Source organism: Amblyomma americanum, chromosome 8 (genome assembly GCF_052857255.1).
Source record: "Amblyomma americanum isolate KBUSLIRL-KWMA chromosome 8, ASM5285725v1, whole genome shotgun sequence".
Taxonomy (NCBI): Eukaryota; Metazoa; Arthropoda; class Arachnida; order Ixodida; family Ixodidae; genus Amblyomma; species Amblyomma americanum.
Window position 1 is genome coordinate 54,006,936 of NC_135504.1, and position 20,424 is coordinate 54,027,359.

At 45.1% G+C, this 20,424-nt stretch overlaps 1 protein-coding gene across 1 annotated transcript; it reads left to right on the forward strand.

Annotated features, from left to right (window-relative positions):
• The first annotated feature begins 12,407 nt into the window (after positions 1 to 12,407).
• Positions 12,408 to 19,913, forward strand: LOC144102386 (uncharacterized). Its single transcript, XM_077635671.1, has 6 exons — positions 12,408 to 12,468; positions 14,473 to 14,618; positions 16,007 to 16,054; positions 18,246 to 18,281; positions 19,344 to 19,476; positions 19,906 to 19,913. Exons 1-6 carry the CDS (start codon positions 12,408 to 12,410, stop codon positions 19,911 to 19,913), a joined length of 432 nt encoding a protein of 143 aa, XP_077491797.1.
• The last annotated feature ends 511 nt before the right edge of the window (positions 19,914 to 20,424 follow it).

Here is a 20,424-nt window from a genome sequence, read left to right on the forward strand (position 1 = left end):
ACGCGGATGGGCCAGAAGAGCGAGGTCGGATAGTTTCGCTTTGGAGGGCTGGAAAGAATCCAGAGCAGCTGAAGAACATGTCAGTTGTGCGGAGTTTGTTTTGTTGCCTTGAAGAATGTCCGTCAATGGTTTGAGGAGTGCGGCACAGTAGTGGATGAAACGGCGACATTTATAAGACCGAGAAATTCACGGACGTTGTGGATTCAGGCAGGCTACGGAAAGTCTTGAATGGCCATAACATTTGACGCAATGCCAGCGCGGTTCACACGGTGACCAAGGAAGTCGAGCTCTGACTTCACGAATTCACGTTTTTCTCTGTTGATGATGAGGCCGTAATCAGAGAAACGTTGGAAAATCTGCCGGAGGTGCTGCATGTGCTGCTCCGTCTCGCCGCTAAATACGAGGAGGTCATCGATGTAGGCCATGCAGAAGGGTAGACCCCGTGTCATTGTGTTCACGAAGCGTTGAAATGTCTGGACAGAGTTACGAAGGACAAATGGCATGCGGATGTATTGGAAGAGGCCGGATGGCGTAATTATTGCTGTTTTGAGTACATCAGATAGTGCTCGGAGATTTGGTGGTGGGCCTTGACGAGACCTACTTAAGAGAAAATTGTGGCGCCGTGCAGCGCTGCGGTAAAATCCGCAATGTGAGGTAGGGGTTAACGGTCCGGAACGGTGGTGGATTTGTAAACGGTATGAAGCAAGGCGACGGGCTCGAGCGTGTGTGGGCGGGCCAGTGGTCACAATGTGATGCGTGACCTGGTGCTTGACGGGCAGTAAGAAGTTGGAGGGAAGGAGCATAGAAGGGATTCACCTAGCAAAATCTCGTAGGCCGGCTGGTATGCGCTGGGTATACTGGCAAGCGGGACTCGAAGACGGAGGCCCTGAACAGAGTGGTTAGTCGCGGCGTCCACAAGACACTTGCTGTGCATGTTGACCAGCAGATTGTAGTGGCGCAGAAAATCGGCTCCGAGGATTGGGCAGCGTTCGTCCGCGACGAGGAAAACCCATAGGAACACACGTCGGAGACCAAAATTTAGTGTGAGTGCATGTTCGCCAAACGCAGCAATAAGGGTGAGGTTTGCGGCTTGTAGCGGTGGGCCAGTGTGGCGAAAAGGTGATGTTATAATGCTGCAGAGGAGGACGCTCACCTCTGCTCCGGTGTCGACGAGAAAACGGAGGCCCGAGATGTGGTCGCGAATGAAGAATAAGCTGCTTGTCTCCGGGGTGACACCACTTGCCGCTTCTAGTGGTGTCGCGGGAAGATTCCATGGAAGCGACAGGGAGGGGTACGCCGACGCGCTGCTTCGCCAAAGGTGCGGTGATACCAGCACTCGCTGGCTTGAAGAGGTGGCGTAGCACTACTGTCGGCAAGGTGAGGTCTGGCGACGGGAAGGCGACAAAGAGTGGGAGGTCGACAGTGCGGTGATTTGGTAGGATAGAAGTCTGATCTGGGCGTGTAATTCGTCACGGAGGCTCTGAAGATCTACGTGGGAGGGAAGAGATTATGTCGGGGTGAGAGGGCTGCGAGACTGCGCCGAGTCTGCCAGCTTAGCGAGCTTCTCCAAAGGCACCTGCGCGGGCACGAGCACCAGGCGTACCGACGACGACAAGCGGTGAAGGAAAAACTCACACAGGAACGCTTGGTCGAAGGTAGCAGCCTTGTCGCCCTGGAGCTGCTGCAGCCGCCGCAGCAGCTGTGTAGGTTTGCGGTCCCTCAGTTCTTCGGAGGCGATGAGCTGCTGAAGACGGCGATGTTCCAAGACTGTTATTTGTCTGATGAGCCCAGCAGCCAATGTGTCAAACGGGGCCGAGGTGGGCTGAGTTATGAGGGGGTCGCGGACTTCGACGGCAATCTTAGGTGGCAGAGACGCAGCGCCGCGATGAAACTTCTGCCCCTGGGTGGTGATGCGGCCAATAGTGAACTGGCTGTTTACCTGGGAGAGCCGGAGCTGAGGATCGGCCGCTGAGAACTTGGGAAGGGGAAGGGACAGCGGCGCTGTCCCTTCTCCTTTCCGAGTTCTCGACGGCCAATCCTAAGCTCTGGCTCTCCCAAATAAACAGCCAGTTCACTACTGCTGCGCTGGAGGGTCCGGCACCGGGCATGGCGGAGGCGTTGTCGTCGGCGTTGGCCATGATAAGAGTGGTTGTTCCAGCGGGCGTCTGGGTCACCAGTTTGTTTCACCAATCAGCATGAGGCCGACGCGATAAAAGTAATGGTTGATTTATTGGCTGAAATGCTAGAGCATATGATGCCTTCACCCAGAATGAACCGAACGGAGCGTGACACCGCTACGAGGAGGGAGCTCAATTAGGCCGCATTCCGGCGTCATCATCTTCGGCAGCTGGGGTCGCTCGTGATGCGTAAGGCCGCTGCTGCTGCTACAGCTTCTTCATTTCGCGCAAATTTTGAACCGCAACCGTACGAGAATTCCCGTTGTTACCACACAAAAAAATCGCCTGTTGCTCTCTCGGTTAAGCCTAGCCGCCTGAAATTAGTAGATACTCGGTTCAGCAGCACAGGATTACAGCACACTGATGGAAGACGGCTTCCTTATCAACCGCATTTGCCCTGAAAATTTTTAATTGCGTGGTTAAAGGCGTCAGATATACCCGGTGTCTCAGCTAAATTGAGCCAATGGTTAAAAAATAAATTATTAGAGACAGGCAAGTGAAAACAGTTGCATATAGGTGACAGCCATCTTGCGCACCACAGACGTTTTCTTGTTTGCCAATAGTTAATGGCTTAATTAAGTTTAATTATGTCAAATAATAAATATTGACTTTAGGCAACAAATTGCTTTTGAAGAGTTGTCGAGCACATTCAGAAACTCCCTATCCATCAATTACGATAAGGAAATCCTCACGTGTATTATTTTGCCAGCTCCAAAGAAAAGCCGCGAAACACAAAATAGACCACGCGACTAACGCACTTGCACTCCAAGATGGTGCTGTTCTCAAGCGTGGTTTGAGCAAACGAAATCACCTGCAGCCTTGACTCGACGGCCCCGCACCAGCGGCAGGCAAATATGCTGGCGGCGGCAACTCCCACCGTCATGTGTGCACGCAAACGAGAAACCACCGCCAACATATCGGCCTGCGGCTGATGCGGTGCCGTCGAGCTAAGGCTGCAGCGATTTCGTGTGCTCAAACCACGCTTAAGAACAGCACGATCTTGGCACGCAAGTGCGTTATTCATGTAATTTATTTTGTATTGCGCGGGCTTTCTTTGGAGCTGGAAAAAAAAAGAGACTCTTGAAAGTTTCCTTACCGTAATTGATGCAATGGGGCCTTCTGAAGGTGCTCGACAACTCTTCAAATGCAATGTGTTGTCTAAAGTCAACATTTGTTAATTTGCACAATTAAACTTGATTAAACTCTTCATTAAATGCGAAACAAAAAAATTACTGTGGTGCGCAAGATGGCTGTCACCAGTATGCCACTGGTTTCACTCCCCTGTCTCTAAATAATTTATTTTTTAACCCTTGGCTCAAGTTAGCTTGGGCGCCCCGTATATATTTAGTGAAGTGAAAGAGTTAGTCATTCATATTTCAACAGTGCAAAAAGATGAAATAGTGCAGGAAGATGGCGCACGCATGCATGTTGACTTGTTCCTCAATTCTCTATTTCGCATTTTTTTATGGTTGTGAAGTTACGGGCTGTGCAGTCTTCCGAAAAATAAATCAGCAAGGCGATATGTTGCTATTCTCTTCGTCACATTCCAAATCTATACTACCAAAAGGCAGTGGATGAGATTTATTCATTTGTAATTCAACGTTACAGAACGCAGTGCTCAGAAATATTTAACAAGCATGACGTTGAAAAATCCCCCTACGCGAAATACTTATTTACAAGGTTTTCGCATAAGAAATGAGGCAAACAAAACATACTTCCGCATAATAAGAAAAACGCCTCTTTCGTGGTATTATTTCCTTAACGGATGTGTCCATTTGGTTGGTAGAGTTTAATGAAGACTATCGACGCTTTTAGACGGCAGTATTATTCAGAATTGTTAAAGACGTAAGCTACATGCTGCTACTCGGGGCAGCTGTCCGCTGCTCTCCACTGCAGCAGCAAAGGCGTCGCACGCGGCCTGCGCCTCGGTTAAATCAAACACAGTATGCAAAGGTAGCTATACTAAAGGGTGTGTCATAAAAAAGAATTCTTCAGAAAAATTTTGTTTTTTAAGTGCACAAAATATGCGTTTTAGAAGCAATACATGTGACTCCTCGGTATCCCTATAATCTGCTGAATGAGTGCCCTATAATCTGCTGAATGAGTGCCTATAGCAAAAGCACGCAAACGGGGCTCTCCTATCGACGAGCGGAAACCACAGAGTGCTTCCGATAAAGAAATTCATAATGCAACTTTCTAGTCACAGTGTACCGTAAGGTTGCAGGGCTATTTGTGTTTAACTCACGGTGTCTGGTCCTCATGAGGAAACACCTTCTTACTTTACAACGTCTCATTTCCAGCAAGCTGCTTGAATGTGACTCTTCCGGGAATTTTGAGCCTCGGTCAGGTATGTCGCCCTGCATTTCGCATAATTCTCGCCGCTTAGTGTTTTCCGCACAGGGCGTGGAAGTACCGTTTTTAGGCGTTGGCTATTAGGCTATGCGCCGCCTTTTTAGCTAATGGGTTTTCCAATAAGCGAGCCGTAACTAATCGGCTCATGACGTTTAGTAGCATCGCATTTCAGCAGATCAAAGAAACGACTTGGGAATTCACCTCGTTATGGCACTAAGAAATTTAAAACACAAAAGATACCTTAAGTACGCGTTCTAAGAAATAGCTCTCTTGTTTTAAGTGCGTGTTGAAGGCAGTTATTCGTCGCGTCCGCGCCGCGGTAATGGAAACGCGGGCGACACCTTTTGTGATCGGTCGTTTCAAAATTGCCGCCTGTAAGCCATCAATTTCTGAACACAAAACCTGCTTTCCACAAACTCTTAGAACTCCTGTATTCACTGGAACAAAGCTGAAAATTTCATGCATTCAGTAGAAATAAATTTATTCCTACATATAGTACATTTATTTATAGTGAAAGCTCTTATTCACAGCCCTTCTCGGCGTATTCAGTGCTTACATAGTCATAGTCTGCGCCTTACCACGTGACAGCACAGACCGTTAATTTGTGGTCACGTGACCATCACGTTAAGCCGCGTGTCATCACGTGACCATCGTCAGGGAGACGTGACCGTGCGTCTGTTGCGCTCGTTCTAGTACGTAGCCCAGTCACCTGGTCTCACCATAGCGTGTAGCTCTCCCATTATCAAAAACGGACAACACCACAGCGACAATTTTCTCTTTGTTTAGAGCACTGTGCAACAGAGAGTTAACATTTTTTAAATTTATTCCTGCTTTCAGGTATCATATTATTTTATTGCACCTTTGCTTTCTTTCTGGTTTCGTTCTCCTCAGTTCAAGTGTATCTTTCACAAAATCTCAAATATCCTGGAAAGCTTGCATAAGTAGCCAAGATGCATGGAAGCTGCGATTCTTTCGAGGTCTTCAAGTTCAGTACGATAAATAACGGTGCATAACTAAACCACTGATTGAAACCCCAGGTTAATGGTGCATTGTTATTATTTACAGTGCTTTGGAACTTCCCTGAACCTCTGTGCGTCGTCTACGGTAAGATGCTGTTGCTCCAGTATTTCATTTTGAGAAACCACAGCTCTAGAAAAAATCCACTTGCTTCCGCGCCTGCTGTTGCGTCGAACTGGAGCGTCACAATCGCTAAGCGAATTTGCCTAGAAAAGCTAGGGGAACACTTATGCTCTGTCTTAAAGTATGACGCGACAGCGTTGAGGGTTATTTGCTCCTTTCTTTCTTCATTATTATCTCTTTCTAATTACACACATCATTACATACATCAGAGGGCATAATAGATTACGTGATACACAACAAGGCATACAGGGTATCCCTCCAACCAAATCGAAATAACGTGCTTGAGTGGCCTTGGGATCCTTTGTAACCCTTGATTTTTTAACGTCGATGTCGGCAATAAAGAAAAAAAAACGCCTCAGCGACCTAGGGATAGTGTGTCTGACTGGCAACGCAATGATTATGGCATTATTTCCAACTATTTGTCGCGATTCTTTTTCTGAAAATTTGCTTTACATCTTTGTATGTCGTAATTTCTTTTGAGCCGAGCTGCGCCCTCATAATCACAATTTAAATGAGGTTTTAATCATTGTCATTCAGAGAAGTCTCAAGTCGCGACCATCTCGACTAGTCAATTTTTCGCGATATGCCAACGCCAGAAACTACTGTGGTTTCTTCGCTGAACAAAGAGCTTAACTCTTTTCTTAGAGAGGGAAAACAGGCAATTTCTTAATGGTGTGCATAAAATTTATTTGAATCTAATAATTGGAAAATTTTTCTTTACTGCAGCGTTTTATAATGCATCTAATAGAGTTCTCATTTCAGTGAGACAAATAAAATATATATGTTCCTGAAGAAACTAAAAATCTTCGATTGGCAAAATTTTAGACTCTCGAGCAACAGCCCGAAAAAAATTAAGCAGGTAGATTCAGAAAGTAGGAGAATAAAATATAGAATTTACGCTTTGTGCGTTACTATGCCAAGAATAAATCTTCAAAGTTGCAGAAATCTTGCTGCAAAACTTTTCTTCAGCAAAAACAAAATCAATCGCTCACCCGCAGCACTGTGGGCTAATCTTCAGTGCAGTACCAAGTCGAACCCGCGGTAGTCTCGCGGCTAATTGTGATTTGCTATAGAGCTGGTGGCAGAGAATCGCTGATAACATGCCCGGTACCCTCAGAGAGGCCCTTAAAGCCGTGAATTTCCTCGACAACGGTGAACGCGACATTTACAGGTGGGCACCACTCGTTATACCGTTACTACAGCACGACGAATGGGACATAGAAGAAGAAAACACTCCGGGACACAACACTTTTATGTCTTCTTCTTCTATGTCCCGTTCGTGGCGCTGTAGTCGTGGGACATCATGACCGACTCGCCCAACAACTTACCATGTAACCTGTCGTTAGTCCGGGCTGGGAAGAGAAATCATCTCGGCTGGTACAAAAATAAGACTAATAGATGTCATATTTTCGTACAAAGCTCGCACCTACAACGTCAAGCGTTGATGCGGCTAAATCACGAGTACACCGTCACTGCTCTGTAGGGTTCGTGTCAGAAGAGGGCGCCACATTGGGTGCCATGCTGCCCAAAAATTCTCCCCCATGCGGCTCACAAGAACCTGATCCGAAAACTGAAGTGCAGTCCTTTTGCGGGATATGTGGGACGTTACCTGTACAGAAATTCTCCTTACTGCCCAAAATGGGGCATTTTGCGTCAACGCTCAAATTAAATGATCTGAATAAGCGCGCTAAGGGAAGTAATAACGCGATCTGGTAAGAAGCTTCGGCCCGAAACAGAAAAAACAATACACCTCTGGTGAATCCGAGAGGGCGCTCATATATCCAACAGTTTACGCAGCCGAGAGGTTCACCTGTTTTCAGTCAGCAGTTATGAAAGTTTAGCTATGAACCGTATAAAGTGGTGCTCTGTGCACAGTGAGTCGTAGTAACTTCTAAAAAGTGACTACGACTCACTGTGCACTTTTTTTAGCAAACATTTTTCGCAAACACAGCGGTGAACAGAACTGCGATGTTCACGCGTGTTTTATTTTAATTCCACATGAAAACAACAATTTTCTTCCACGCATCAAAGTGAGAAGAATATATACGCATTATCATTTCACACTAGGTTCTGAAAGCTTTCTTTCTTAAGTTCCTGTTTTGTGTGAAATTGCAGTTGGCAAATAGTAACAATTTAGCCTGCTCGGAAAAGACAAATTTATTTTCCTCTACCTTGATTTTTTTTATTCACATACCCTAAAGGCCCTTTTCAGGCATTACATATGGAGGGTGGGGGGGGGGGGGGGCGAGGGTTGTACAGTTACATAAAAACAATACTTTACACATAGCTCTACAAGCAACACAAATCCAGAACAACAGGCAAAATGGAAAAAAAAGTACAGGAAATTTGAAGTTGAGCATATGCAGGAACCGAACCTTCCTAATCAGAATTCATTTGTAAAAAACACTTTAGTTTTTGCACAACGGCGTTATGATTTAAGGTGAAGAGAATATCACCCGGTAACTTGTTCCAGTGGTGAACGGCAAGAAACAATGGTGAATGACTAAAGAGATGGGTACGTGCAAACATGGGTTCGATTTTGAGAGCATGATCTAAGCGCGGAAAGATACGGTGGGCGGGTCTAATATAGTATGAAGCGAATGAAGAGTGACTGTGATACAATCTGTGAAAGTGTGATAATAGTGCTAGTATTCTTCTCTTTTCGAGTGATGGTAGCTTTTGCGATCCTTTGATTGCTGTTCTGCTGGACTGACGTGAATAGTTCTTAGTTATAAATCTCGCTGCTTTATTTTGTATTGACTCCAGTTTGTGAATTAAGTACAATTGATGCGGGTTCTCAATTAATGATGCGTATTCTGTTTTTGAGCGGACGAGGGTAGCGCAGGCTAAAGTTTGGTGGCAGGATCAGCTTGGTGCAATTGACGTCTCATGAAACCAAGTGCTTTAGATGATTTACTGACAATAGCATCGATATGGTTATTCCATGTTAGATCAGACGAAAAATGAACACCTAGGTATTTGACTGTAGAGACATTCTCAATGGGAATACTATTCATGGAATAACAGTGATTTCAAAGCTGATTATTGGTGGTGAATGTTATAGTCTTTGTTTTAGAGACGTTAATTTGCATTTGCCACTGTTCACACCAAGTAGTAATTCTGTCCAGGCCTGACTGCAAAGAGTTGGTGTCGTCAGGGTTGGTAATCTGCCTTTATATAACGCAGTCATCAGCAAATAATCTAGTAGTAGAGGTAATAAATTCACTTATATCATTAATGTAGATCACGAATAAAATTGGTCCAAGCACCGAGCCTTGCGGCACGCCAGATTTTACCACGGTTGGGGAAGAAGAACACCCATTTACACAGACATATTGGTAACGATCGGTAAGAACGTTAGTAATCCAGGTGATAATATGCTTGTTAATGTTGAGAGAATTTAGCTTCAGTAATAAACGATAATGGGGTACCTTATCAAATGCTTTCGCGAAATCAATAAATATGGCGTCAATCGTTAATTTATCGTGCACAGCATGATGAAAGTCGGTTATTAATTCAAACAACTGCGTCTCACACGAACGACCATGCAGGAAACCATGCTGATTAGGGGAAAAGAACTTGTGTTCGGTTAAGTATTTCATTATGACCGATGATATGATATGCTTCAGCAGTTTGCAAGGTATGCTGATTAATCTTTTAAGGCACGAAATGAAAGAAAAACACGGCTGCTAACTAACTATTTAATACATTTCTTTTCATCTGACGGAGCAGACCGCAGTGGTGACAGCCCTGACAAAACTGGTTACGGTATGCAAACATTTTCTATGCCTCTATTTTAAGGTATACGAAAATCTGCGTTATTTCACCAAACACAAGAATATATCTCTCCTCGTTCTGGATGTTTAAACGCACCTAAACAGACGCTGTTTGATGAGGAGTTTGAAACAGTAAGCCAAGAGAACATTTTCAATGTCGTATTCAAATGTGACAGAGTAATTTAAAACACTCAACAATTTTGCACACACGCATTATTCAGCGGGAAAGCAGTTATAAACGAAATTTTTTTCATATAAGATTCCAGTATAACAATTAATATATCCGAAGATCATCACACGGTAGTCTTGCATCCTTGTATTAACATTTTTGCTATCTTCAAAAGCATTCCCCATTGTGTTTCAATGGCAGTCTTACGAGTTCGATGCGATCGATGAGAACACTTTAAAAGAATGATTCTGCTACATATCAGAAGAATGGCCCATTACCTTAAATATTTCCACTACAGTATCTTACAATTTTACAATATTCAAAAACTTTTCACTGAGACTGCTGGACATGACGCAGCTAATGCGGCTTCATGAGGAGAGCTGCGGCTCCTAACAAAATTATTCTAAAAAATATGCAAAAATAATAAACAGGTCATACTTTATTTATTATGATATTACAAAAGTTAGTTGATGTAGTACAACTCGAAAATATTTTCGCCTCAATTCATCTATTATGGCAGAGATTACCTCCTGTAACTTGGCGCTTGTTTCCACTTTTTGCACGACATTACGAATTCTGCTATGCTGTACACAGCTCTTTATCGCAGTTCATTCGCAGCGTGTTCTGCTAAATGCCAAGCCGATCATCCGTAAGCGTCTGTATCCTGGCTGTCACGAAAGTAATGCCTGCCAAGTTTTTTTTTTCTTTTGTGTCACTGCTCCTAGTCCTAACTCCATTCTCGCTTTTTGAGCGACATGGACCTTGTCTCGCGTTTGTGATGTCAGAAAGTGTGCCTTGTTTTTTTTTAAGTAGTTTTTCATCTGCCTCCTCCCATCATCATGGTCCCCCATCGTGACCTTCTTTTATCTCCTCTTCCCGTCCCCCAGAGCAGAGTAGCAGGCCAGATATTTATTTTTCAGGCCAACCTCTCTGCCCTTCCTATCAATAAACCCCCTCTCTCTCTCTCCATTTTCGCCTCATTACCTCTTTCTCCTACCTTGCTGCACGCGCACAAGCGCAGGTAGAGTTCACCTGATGCCTAATCCTTTTTTTCGCGCTCAGTGGCATATCGGTAACTATCTCCTGAAGGCATGCTCGAAATTTAGACGCCTGTTTGGAAGCCTAAATGAACACCCCAACCGAGCATGGACGACGTTTTCGTTAGTGCGCACAACATCCCAACGCTGAGCCAATGATGGTATCCTTGCAGTGAACCATAAACCACGCCACCAGTCCACTTATTGCGGCAAAATTGTATTGTGTTGCATTGTATTGCATTGTATTGTGTTGTATTGCATTGTATTGTATTCTGTGGGAAGATCAGTCATCAACAGCATATAACGACGCAAAGAGAAGCAAGAACAAACAGCTAACAACATCAAGACGTTCGCGACCACCGCCTTCCTCCACACGCACATGCCGCATCTCCAATTAAAAGCTCACAAAAAAAAGTGTGCTACCACGCAGCATTTCTGCGCTTGCAAGAAGACACACTACTAATTAATTGAAACATCTTTCTCTTGACATATAGTAATACAGTCTCAACCATGAGTTGTTCGCAATAGCAAACCTGTGGCGTGCTTCGGTTGTAATTCACGTTCATTTTTATGTACATAATAGTAGTGATATCAAGGATGCATACATCCCCACAGCCGTGTGTTTTATGCTTTGTGCAAATTTTTGAGGAGTGGCTCATTGACAAGGTGCCGGCGAGCGATGTGTTTGGATGATTTGTTTTTGTTTAGTATTACTCAAGCACTGGTCACTGTGCACGAAAATATGTAGGCCTAACAGATTTTAAAGAGTGCTTTCAGTGCCATAGCTGTCAATTACGATTGGAAAAAGTGCAAATAAGATTGAGCGAAGACAGGAAACCTGACCATATATCTTGTCAATGCTCCTCAATTGAGGAGTGCTCTACGAGAACAGCAGAAGTATGCTAGCTTTACCACAGTGTGGTAATGTTGCTTAATGCCTCATACCAAAGCAACATAGCATCAAAGCTCTGAGAAACTGTCGCTTGGGTCCAAAATTGCAAATTGGAATTTAAGTTTCATTACGATCGGTTTCATATTTATAACAATGTAAATCAGCTTATCCACACCAAGTGTTGGCACAGAAAGAAAAGCTCCTTATGTTTCTAATCATTTCTGCTTCAAACACTTGAGCCTTTGCTTTTGTATCATTAAGTAGTCCGAAACAAACCTCACTTCAGCCGTATAACTTCATCAGCCATAAAAAATTTATTCGCAGACCCTAGCGGCGTCAGTAATTAGTCTCGTTGGGTGGCATTGTCCGATACGTCGGCTACAAAAGTGCTCCAAATGTAGTCCTCCTGAAACATTTCTTTTCTGCGATTCAAGAATCATTGCCTATATTGTTCAATTTCCTGACTGACTGCACTAATTGTCGCAATTCTGTAGTCTTCTTTATGCATTTGTCGTTTGCTCGTTTGCTATATTCCTCGTCGTTCTTTCCCTGCTTCCCTCCATTTTATTTCGTGTCCGCTATTTCTATAAATATATATGGGCTTTGAAGTTTATAAATGCTTGCATGTGTTAGTGTGTGCGTAAGTGCACACAAGGCCCACATGACATGACATTTCTAGTATATTGGGTCTGTTACCTCGATTTAAAATATGTCAATGCAATGCTGCACCAACTTGTCGTGAACGCTGTTTCGAGACAGTGCAAGTTTACTACGCAAGATGATTATTACACTAGTTCCAGACGAGAAACGATGCACTTTCTCAAATCGCAGTGCCTAACCACCGCTCTGACCACTACGAGCATCATGGGAGCCATTACTGCCCTATTCCAAGTCATCTCACTCGTCCTGAACCTCACAGGCTTAGGTAAGCCCTTGTGAAATTTCAATCAGACTTCATTGGCATCTTGCTCAACAGTCGGTAGCACGAACGGCGTAGCTCTGCAGAAAATGTAATTTTGAATAATCCAGCTTATTGCTCTAGGGAGTGCTGTGGCCTACTCCTTCGCAAACGTGATGAGGTGGGAAGTATTCGGCGCATAGTTTAAACGAAACTATTCAAGAGATCCACAGATGCGCTAGACCCCTCATGTGAGCTTCTTTTTTCTAGGTATCGTTTTTACTGATTTCCTCAACTTCTCTGTCTGGGCATGTGCTGCCAAGGTCCTGGTCGAGAGCCACCAATTAAATACACGCATAATGGGCTGTGCACCATGCGATTAGTATCCAACAACCGCCACCATGTTCCCGAACACATGCACGTTTTTTCTTGGGCAGCTCGAAGTCCCCATCAACGAAGCAGGTTAAAAAGACCTGTCGCTACTATTAGCAACCCCGTCAGTTCATGGCGTGCAAGTGAACTACTGGTAGAGAGTACTGCACGGTCCGGATGCTTTTCAAGCTTTCTCTCTCTTTCTCTGCGCCGTTTCAAGAGCAAACAAAAGTGGAAGGGGCGGAGCCTTCCCACCCCATTTTGCTTCCTAGCTAGTGGTCTTTGAGAGCCCCCTGGAATCCACGACGCAGCTCGAGTCGCGTGCGAAAATGGCTGTCCTTCCCCTTGCCCGGCCACGACCTTCAGGGGGTTTTTCGTGCCCCGGACATCAAAGCCAGGACTAGGCTTTTGAATTAGGCGGACCCCCTGTAAGGAAAAAAAATGTGATATAGTTTACTAAATCTCCTGTCGATATAAGTGGACTATTCTCCACCCGGGACGCGACCAGCATCCCATGATCATTTCTTGGAAGGTGACGTTATTTATTTATTTATTTATTTTATTTATTTAATACTGCGGACATTCTGTATGTCCAAGCAGGCGAGGAAGATACATACATGGGAAAAACCAAAGCAAGTACGATAGTATCGAACAATACCGAACAGTACAGACACACAAAATACGTAATGCAACGGTGCAAGTGAAATTCGGGTTACAGTACAGTTACTAAGCCAAGAGTTATATCGCATGGCGCACTGAGACTTGTCAAATTATTGAGTTATGTGACCCATAACTCAGTTGAAGACAGAACATATTGTCGCATTACATTCTTTTCACCACATTCCGCTTATATATATAGCAACATCCGTTAAAGGACCATAGAAACCTAATATAATTGAGCGTTTTCTTCTGTCGAACGATGCGTTAGTCATTAGAATACATGGATTACCAGTTGGTATTTGCCTGCTACCGCCGAATAATTTATAATTGAATTCCTTCTTTCATGCTGTTTCTGCTTCGGTTTCATCCACCGAACGACGACTGTTACGTCAAGTTGATGTCTTGGTCACGTGATCCAATAGAAAAACACTAATATGATATTTTATATGTAGTTTTAATCCACTACGTCATTTAATCCAGCCTCTTTCAAGTCCTGGAATGACAAAAAATGACCTGTCAGCGATTGTATGGCTGTTTTTCTATTGGATCACGTGCCAAACATCAACTTTCCGTGACACTCGTCGTCCGGTCGATGAAATCAAAACAGCGTCAAGAAGAAAGTCAATTATAAATTATTTAGCGGTCGGAGGCGAGTACCACATGGTGATTCATGTACACGAATGTCTAACGCATCGTTTGAAAGAAGAAAACAAGCACGCAAAAATGTGGTGTCTATAGCCCTTTAACATGCAATGGCCAGTTGTTCATGTGCAATTTTTGCGCTAGTGATAAATCACTGCGTTCTCGGATTCATCAGCTTGCTACACAACCCATAAAGATAGTACACTAATCAATATCCATTTCATACAGTCGCAGCCGTAGCGTCATCTGTTTCGACAGATAATAGCCTGTCTCTACTACTTATGCCGATACTTTGGTTCGCTATCAAAAGAGGCCGCTCCGACTGATATGTAAACCTGTGCCGAAAATATCCGACAGGTTTCCTGCTCACATTAACGGATGGTGTGCTGCCTGCCCTGTGCGCCATCACCAACACGAGCGGATGTGAAACACTCCTCAACGGAAACACCACCTGCGCGGCTCCCATTTCCGTCACGTTGCCAGACACTTTGAACGTCTCAAGAGTGAGTTATTTTGCTTCACATGTACTGCCTGTTGTTCAGTACTGTCGAATTACTATTGGCTACTCCAAACCCATTTGTTTTCGTAAGTAAACCGTGCAACGACACTTCTACCCGTATTCCACAACGCCATCGAGAGTGAAGCATCACGAAGTGCCTTTCGGTCTCGACGGCACGAGTCTCAGTGAGTTGGAAGAGAAAAAAAAAGGGGGGGGGGGGGCTATTTTAAAACCGCTTTTGTCAGCAAGACACGCGCCTCTCACTGCCAAACAAACGTCAACATGGGCAGAAAGTCATGCAATCGGTTTTTACTAAGAATCAAAAATCAATGGAGTACTCCACAGCGTCCCTATGAAAGGGCATGCACTTGTACACCGCGTGGAATAGGCATGGAAAACATACGTACGCACTCACTCTCAGGAACTATTTTTTTTCCAGTAGCGGCGCTTTAAAGGGACGCTGGAGTTGTTTTGATATTCATATCATAATGCAACAGATCTGTAGAAGTGATCTTCTTGAGCATCGTAGTGAAATTTGAAAGCCCTTAAAATATTTATTTAAAAATAATTGTTAAAAATTCTAGCACGCAACCGATTAGGGCGACAACTCACTGCGCGCTCTTAGGCGCCCCTACCCCTATGTCATGAATGGACAATCCTGGAGCCGTATTTTATAAGCTGTCCATTTTCCATTGTCCATTTCGCGTTCATTTCGTCATGTGTCATTGGTCACCGAGATATACCCGCGGTTTTCAAGTGTCTGTGGGAAGCGACCCGGCCATTGGGTTGTCGGCGACCGGACCTCACCATATCGCAGCCAATGGCAGCCAGTGGTCAGGTCCCGTCGCCTACTGTTGACAGAGCGCTGCTATGCTCTTAACCATTGGCTGCATATCGAAGCCAATGGTGAGATCCGGTCGCCAACAGCCCAATGGCCGGGTGGCTTCCAATAGACGCTTCAAAACTGCGGTTATGTCTAAGTGACCAATGGAGCAGGGCTCAAATGGACGCAAAATGGACAATGGAAAATGGACAGCCGACAGAATACGGACCCTGGCCGAGCCTTGTCATTGGGCGAGCCCAATTGACGTGCGCAGGACGGGACACGGCAGGGTGCAGTCTCAACCTGCTTTTTTTTTTCGTGGGCGTCGGCGTGCATGAGTGAAGAGAGGATAGGAGGGGATTTGTTTTTGATCGCCGATATCTTCAGTGCAAATGCAGCTAGCTTTAAAAAATTTGTGGTGTGGAGAAAAGAGATGGAATACTCACCGCTCGTGAGCTTTTCCTAACTTCTTTAAATATCATTTCGTGTCCTCTTTAACCAGACGCGGTATGGACAGGGTTAACAACCTGCATGCAGTCACTGTATGAAACTATTCGCTGCTTTTTCAGTGCGTCAACCAAACCCTGCTCCTCTGCCAAAACGGAACGCTCGCATCGGTAAGCGCCTGCATGTAATATTTTCACATCATTCGCAAAGCTGCCCTTCAGCAGTGGCTCACTGCCTATGGTTATTTGCTATGAAGCGCGACACCGCAAATTCTATACCGGCCGCGGCGCCCATATTGCAATTAATCCGAAATGAAAACGTTAGCGCTGCAAAATTTCTGTGCCTTACTTACTCGGCCAGCGGCGCTCAGGAGTGCCACATACCACTATATACCAAAAGTGATTTCTGGCAGCTTATTTGGTCAATATATTATAAAATCACCAAAAATTGAAGAAACATAACAGGATTTAATTCACGACGCTTCGGCTGAAGGACCAGCCGAAGCGTTTGACAAACATATTAAGGAAGCCAACAGTCACCGAAACCAAGGGGCGTAGGGGAATGTTTTTAATCTTTTTTTTTATTTGTAGTGCCAATCAATCGGTTTAAAGAAAATTACTTTAAATAAAGCAGCAGAAAAAACAACCATATCGCCGGTGGGATCTGTACCCATGACCTCCGAATATCGCGTCCGGTGCTCTTACCAACTGAGCTACAGTGACGGCTGTCCAATCTGCTGCTTTCGTGGGTATTTATGTTTACTGCGTGTAAGCGAACCTTGAGAGTGTTCACCAGCGCCACCCTCGACCATAGCGGTGGACGTAGCACGTCCTGTAATACCGCGAGTGTGACGTGGAACGTCATCTAACGGCGAGGGCGGAAACTGTGCGAGAGCCCTCTTATGCTACCTATGCAACAAGATACAGATGTACGGATTACCCTCGTTACGGGCCCTGCGTAAAAGAAGAAAGACTGCCCGGTGCGATGAGTAGTCGCAAATCCCTTGCTCATTAGGCACAAAGACTCCCAACAATTAGCGAAGGAAAAAAATGGGGCGTCGCTGACATGACACAAGCGCCGAAATGTGGTTGATTTCTGTAGCCTGAGGTCCACAGGCATCGCCATCAAAGAACTAAGCTAAATCACACCGGCCGAAACTTTACCAACAATGTCGAGACATCTGAAGAGATGGACGCCTCCTTGAAACCAAGCATGCGTAGCTTGCAGTACCCATGATGAGATCGGAGCTGCCTGTATGAAGCGGCAAGATCTCGGTGGTTGTGAAAAGTTATCGATATAGGAGCTCTGATGGAGGCGACAGAGCGCTCTGCGGCGTGTTCAATGACGCGCAATATTGCTATGTGGCGCTAAGGCCGCTTGCTGGTATATTCGGGATTCATAAGAAACGCGGCTTTCAGTGCGAATTTTTCTTCACGAATGCTTCATTTGCCTGAAATACTAAGTACGCGGGAAACGCAAAGGACGAGAACGAGAACAGCGCTGTTTTTTTTTTTTGTTTACAGGAGCTTGCAATGTGCTAGCAGGCAGATCAAATGAATCGCGACCAGCCCCTACAAAGAAAACTCAATATTTTACCTTTCTACTTTCAGCTATACAGTATGCGACGGTAGTGCGATCCACATGTGTATGTAGACGAGGCAGCGAAGTAAATACTCATAAATCGACACAGTATAAAAAAAAACGCATATGCATGTTCACCTTTCAGTTCGGCCATGACAGTCGTGGCTGGGCCTGTTAGCTACTGTTCGAGGCGCTGCGGTCTTTTACAGTGCTGGGCATACTCGGTTACATGCAGGCAGGAAAAAAAATAGCAGGCGTCGTTCCAAAACAGCAGCCTTGAAAAAAAGACGGAAATCGCGTGGTTCTCGAGGCCATCTTTTCCCGACGCTCTTAGCAAGTACGAGGAACAGCGCAGTGGTTGCTACGCCAGCACAGTCCGTAGCGCCTCCGCGCGGCAGGTCCAGAAAGAGGTAAACAAGCGAGGGAATGTAAAATACCAAGGATTATTTGCCCAAAGGCTTTCCTTCCTTCCTGGCCGGAGCGGTAGCGCGGGCCACCTCGTGTAGGCGCTCTTAGCAACGGCCGAAAAAAAGTGTTATAGTTGTTATAGCTGACTTTACAAAAGTGACCGCCGCATCCTCCTATAATTTTCCCCTCCCTCTAGTTATGAAGTCTTATATTCACGTCAGGCACTGAGACCGTCACTTCATTTCTCTTCTCTTTAAATCCATATTCGCCACTTATTGTGCCCACATGCCATCTGTTACGCGGTTATGAGTGCAAAAGAATCTTGAAACTTGAACGTCGCTTACTCATCCGAACTGTGTCATCGCTTTTCAGGATAGGCTCGTCATCAACGTCATCAGCACTGTGACGGTGAGTACTACATGCTGTTAACTGCATTGGCAGATCGGGGGTTACCCTGACTAGTGATAATTACGTAACAGCCATATAGCTGTATTCTGAACAGCCGTAATTCTCGATGCGAGCGTATATACGTGAGAAAGCATACATGACGTAAATTTTGTTCTAGGTGTCAATGTGAAGAGAAAAAAAAAGTAAATGGGAGTTCTACAGACAAAGAAGTGATCTCTAAGAACGTTAGCATATTAATTATGTGATGCGAGATGTTGGCAAACGGTGTCGTAGCCGGCTACTTCTACTTGCCTATTACCCGTCATAAGGCTCTTCTCGAAGGCCTTTTCAGCAAAGGCACCTCATTTACCAAAGAAATGAAACTTGAAAGGAGCAGTGAAGCAGCTTCGCGGTACAAATCAAAGATCGAGTGGTCAGTTAACCTTCAGTACCCCTCACTGCGCTTAAGGCGGCAGAAGTGAGAGTTTCAAAATTTAAGTGGTGTATTTTATTCACCCCTTTCGCTTAGAAAATACTTTGTTCATAACTTCTGTAATGACAGCTTCTTTCGTCACTAGCACCAGGTTTTGTTTATCGCCCTGGCCACCATTGGCCCTCAAATCTTATAAAATAAAAACACCCTTCGCAAAAGTAAAAGCAGAGATGTTCTTTGCACCTGTGAAGTGTTTCAAACCTGGATTGTTGCTCAGATTTTCTCTTGTTTGCCTTGAGTTTTCTTAGCAGGATGGCGCTTAGAAAGGTGGAGGCTGCACTTAACGAGGCTTTCCTGTAATGGGAAATTAGTAGTGTAGTCTTGTCACAGCTTCGAGCCCAAATGTCGACGACGAAATAAATGTTCCTTCTTCAAGTTCGCGGCACGGTCGCTGCATGGTTTCGACCTCGTTAAAACCGCCAATAGCCTGGCGGCTGTATGTATGATATATATATATCTGTGTGTGTTTGTGTTTTGTATGTTTATTCAGTTTTTCTTAAAGGCCTAATGGAAGCAACGCGCATACATGTAGCAAAACACTATGTACCACCTATATAATTTCCCACGCCTCATCGTGTCTTGAATCGCAGTGCCTCCTGACGACGCTGTTGGGCACCAATCCCGGCAACATGCTCAACGGACTGGGCTGCATCGTCGCCGGACTTATAGATCGGATTCCTATCCTCAACATCGGGGCGTTCTTCCTCAGGGCCTTGTTCAGATGTAAGTCGCTGCTCCGCGCACACGCTTATTCTGAGCAACGCATGGCTTCACATGATGCATCGACGCAAGCACAGTTCACCCCGATTACAGTTAATCATCATCATCACCACCATCAGCCCGACTACGCCAACTGCAGGGCAAAGGCCTCTCCCGTGTCTCTCCAACTAACCCTGTCCTTTGCAAGCTGCGCCCACTGTATGCTCATCCGCCCACATAACTTTCTGCCGCCCCCTGCTACGCTTTCTTTCTCTTGGAATCCACTCCGTTACCCCTAAGGACCAGCGTTTATCTTGCCTTCGCATTACATGCCCTGCCCAAGCCAATTTCTTCCTCTTGATTTCGACTAGGATATCATTAGGCCGTGTTTGTTCCCTCACCCACTCTGCGCGCTTCCGGTGTCTTAACGTTACATCTTCTTTGTATTTTCAGGTACGTAAAGGAACCTTGGAGACGGGCGCAGCGTGCAAAACTGGACGGGCCTATCTTCCCGCGTATTAAGGTTCCGCTTTATTGTGGAACTCGTTCCCGCTGTGGACGCACCGGCGACCTGTTATTCAAGTGGACTCGGCGACATTCTGGAAGTCGTACATCGTTCCTTCAGTATTCTCTTTGTTTTAATATACCACCATTGAAAAGCAATTGCCCCAGCCTGTGTCATTCCTTCTTGTGGTTCAGTTACACTGTGATCAACGTAATATGTTTGTAGACGGAGGCACATCAAAACGACAGACGTAGTGCAATAGTAGAACTTTCTGACGGACTAGTTGGTACATCTCTATTGAACAGCGTGCGCTAACAGGACGTACACAGGAAACTTGGAGAAAGACGCTTCTTTCCTCTGTCTCCAAGTTTTCTGTGTACGTCCTGTTAGCGCACGCTGTTTAACGTAGTGCAACTTCCATCTCAAGCCTGATTGAAAATTCAGGTGACATATACAGGAACACCGAA

Coding starts and splice junctions, on each gene's coding strand:
- LOC144102386 (XM_077635671.1), top strand. CDS start 12,408: ATGGGAGCCATTACTGCCCTATTCCAAGTCATCTCACTCGTCCTGAAC. Junction 12,469..14,472: donor CCTGAACCTCACAGGCTTAG/GTAAGCCCTTGT, acceptor AATATCCGACAG/GTTTCCTGCTCACATTAACG. Junction 14,619..16,006: donor ACACTTTGAACGTCTCAAGA/GTGAGTTATTTT, acceptor CTGCTTTTTCAG/TGCGTCAACCAAACCCTGCT.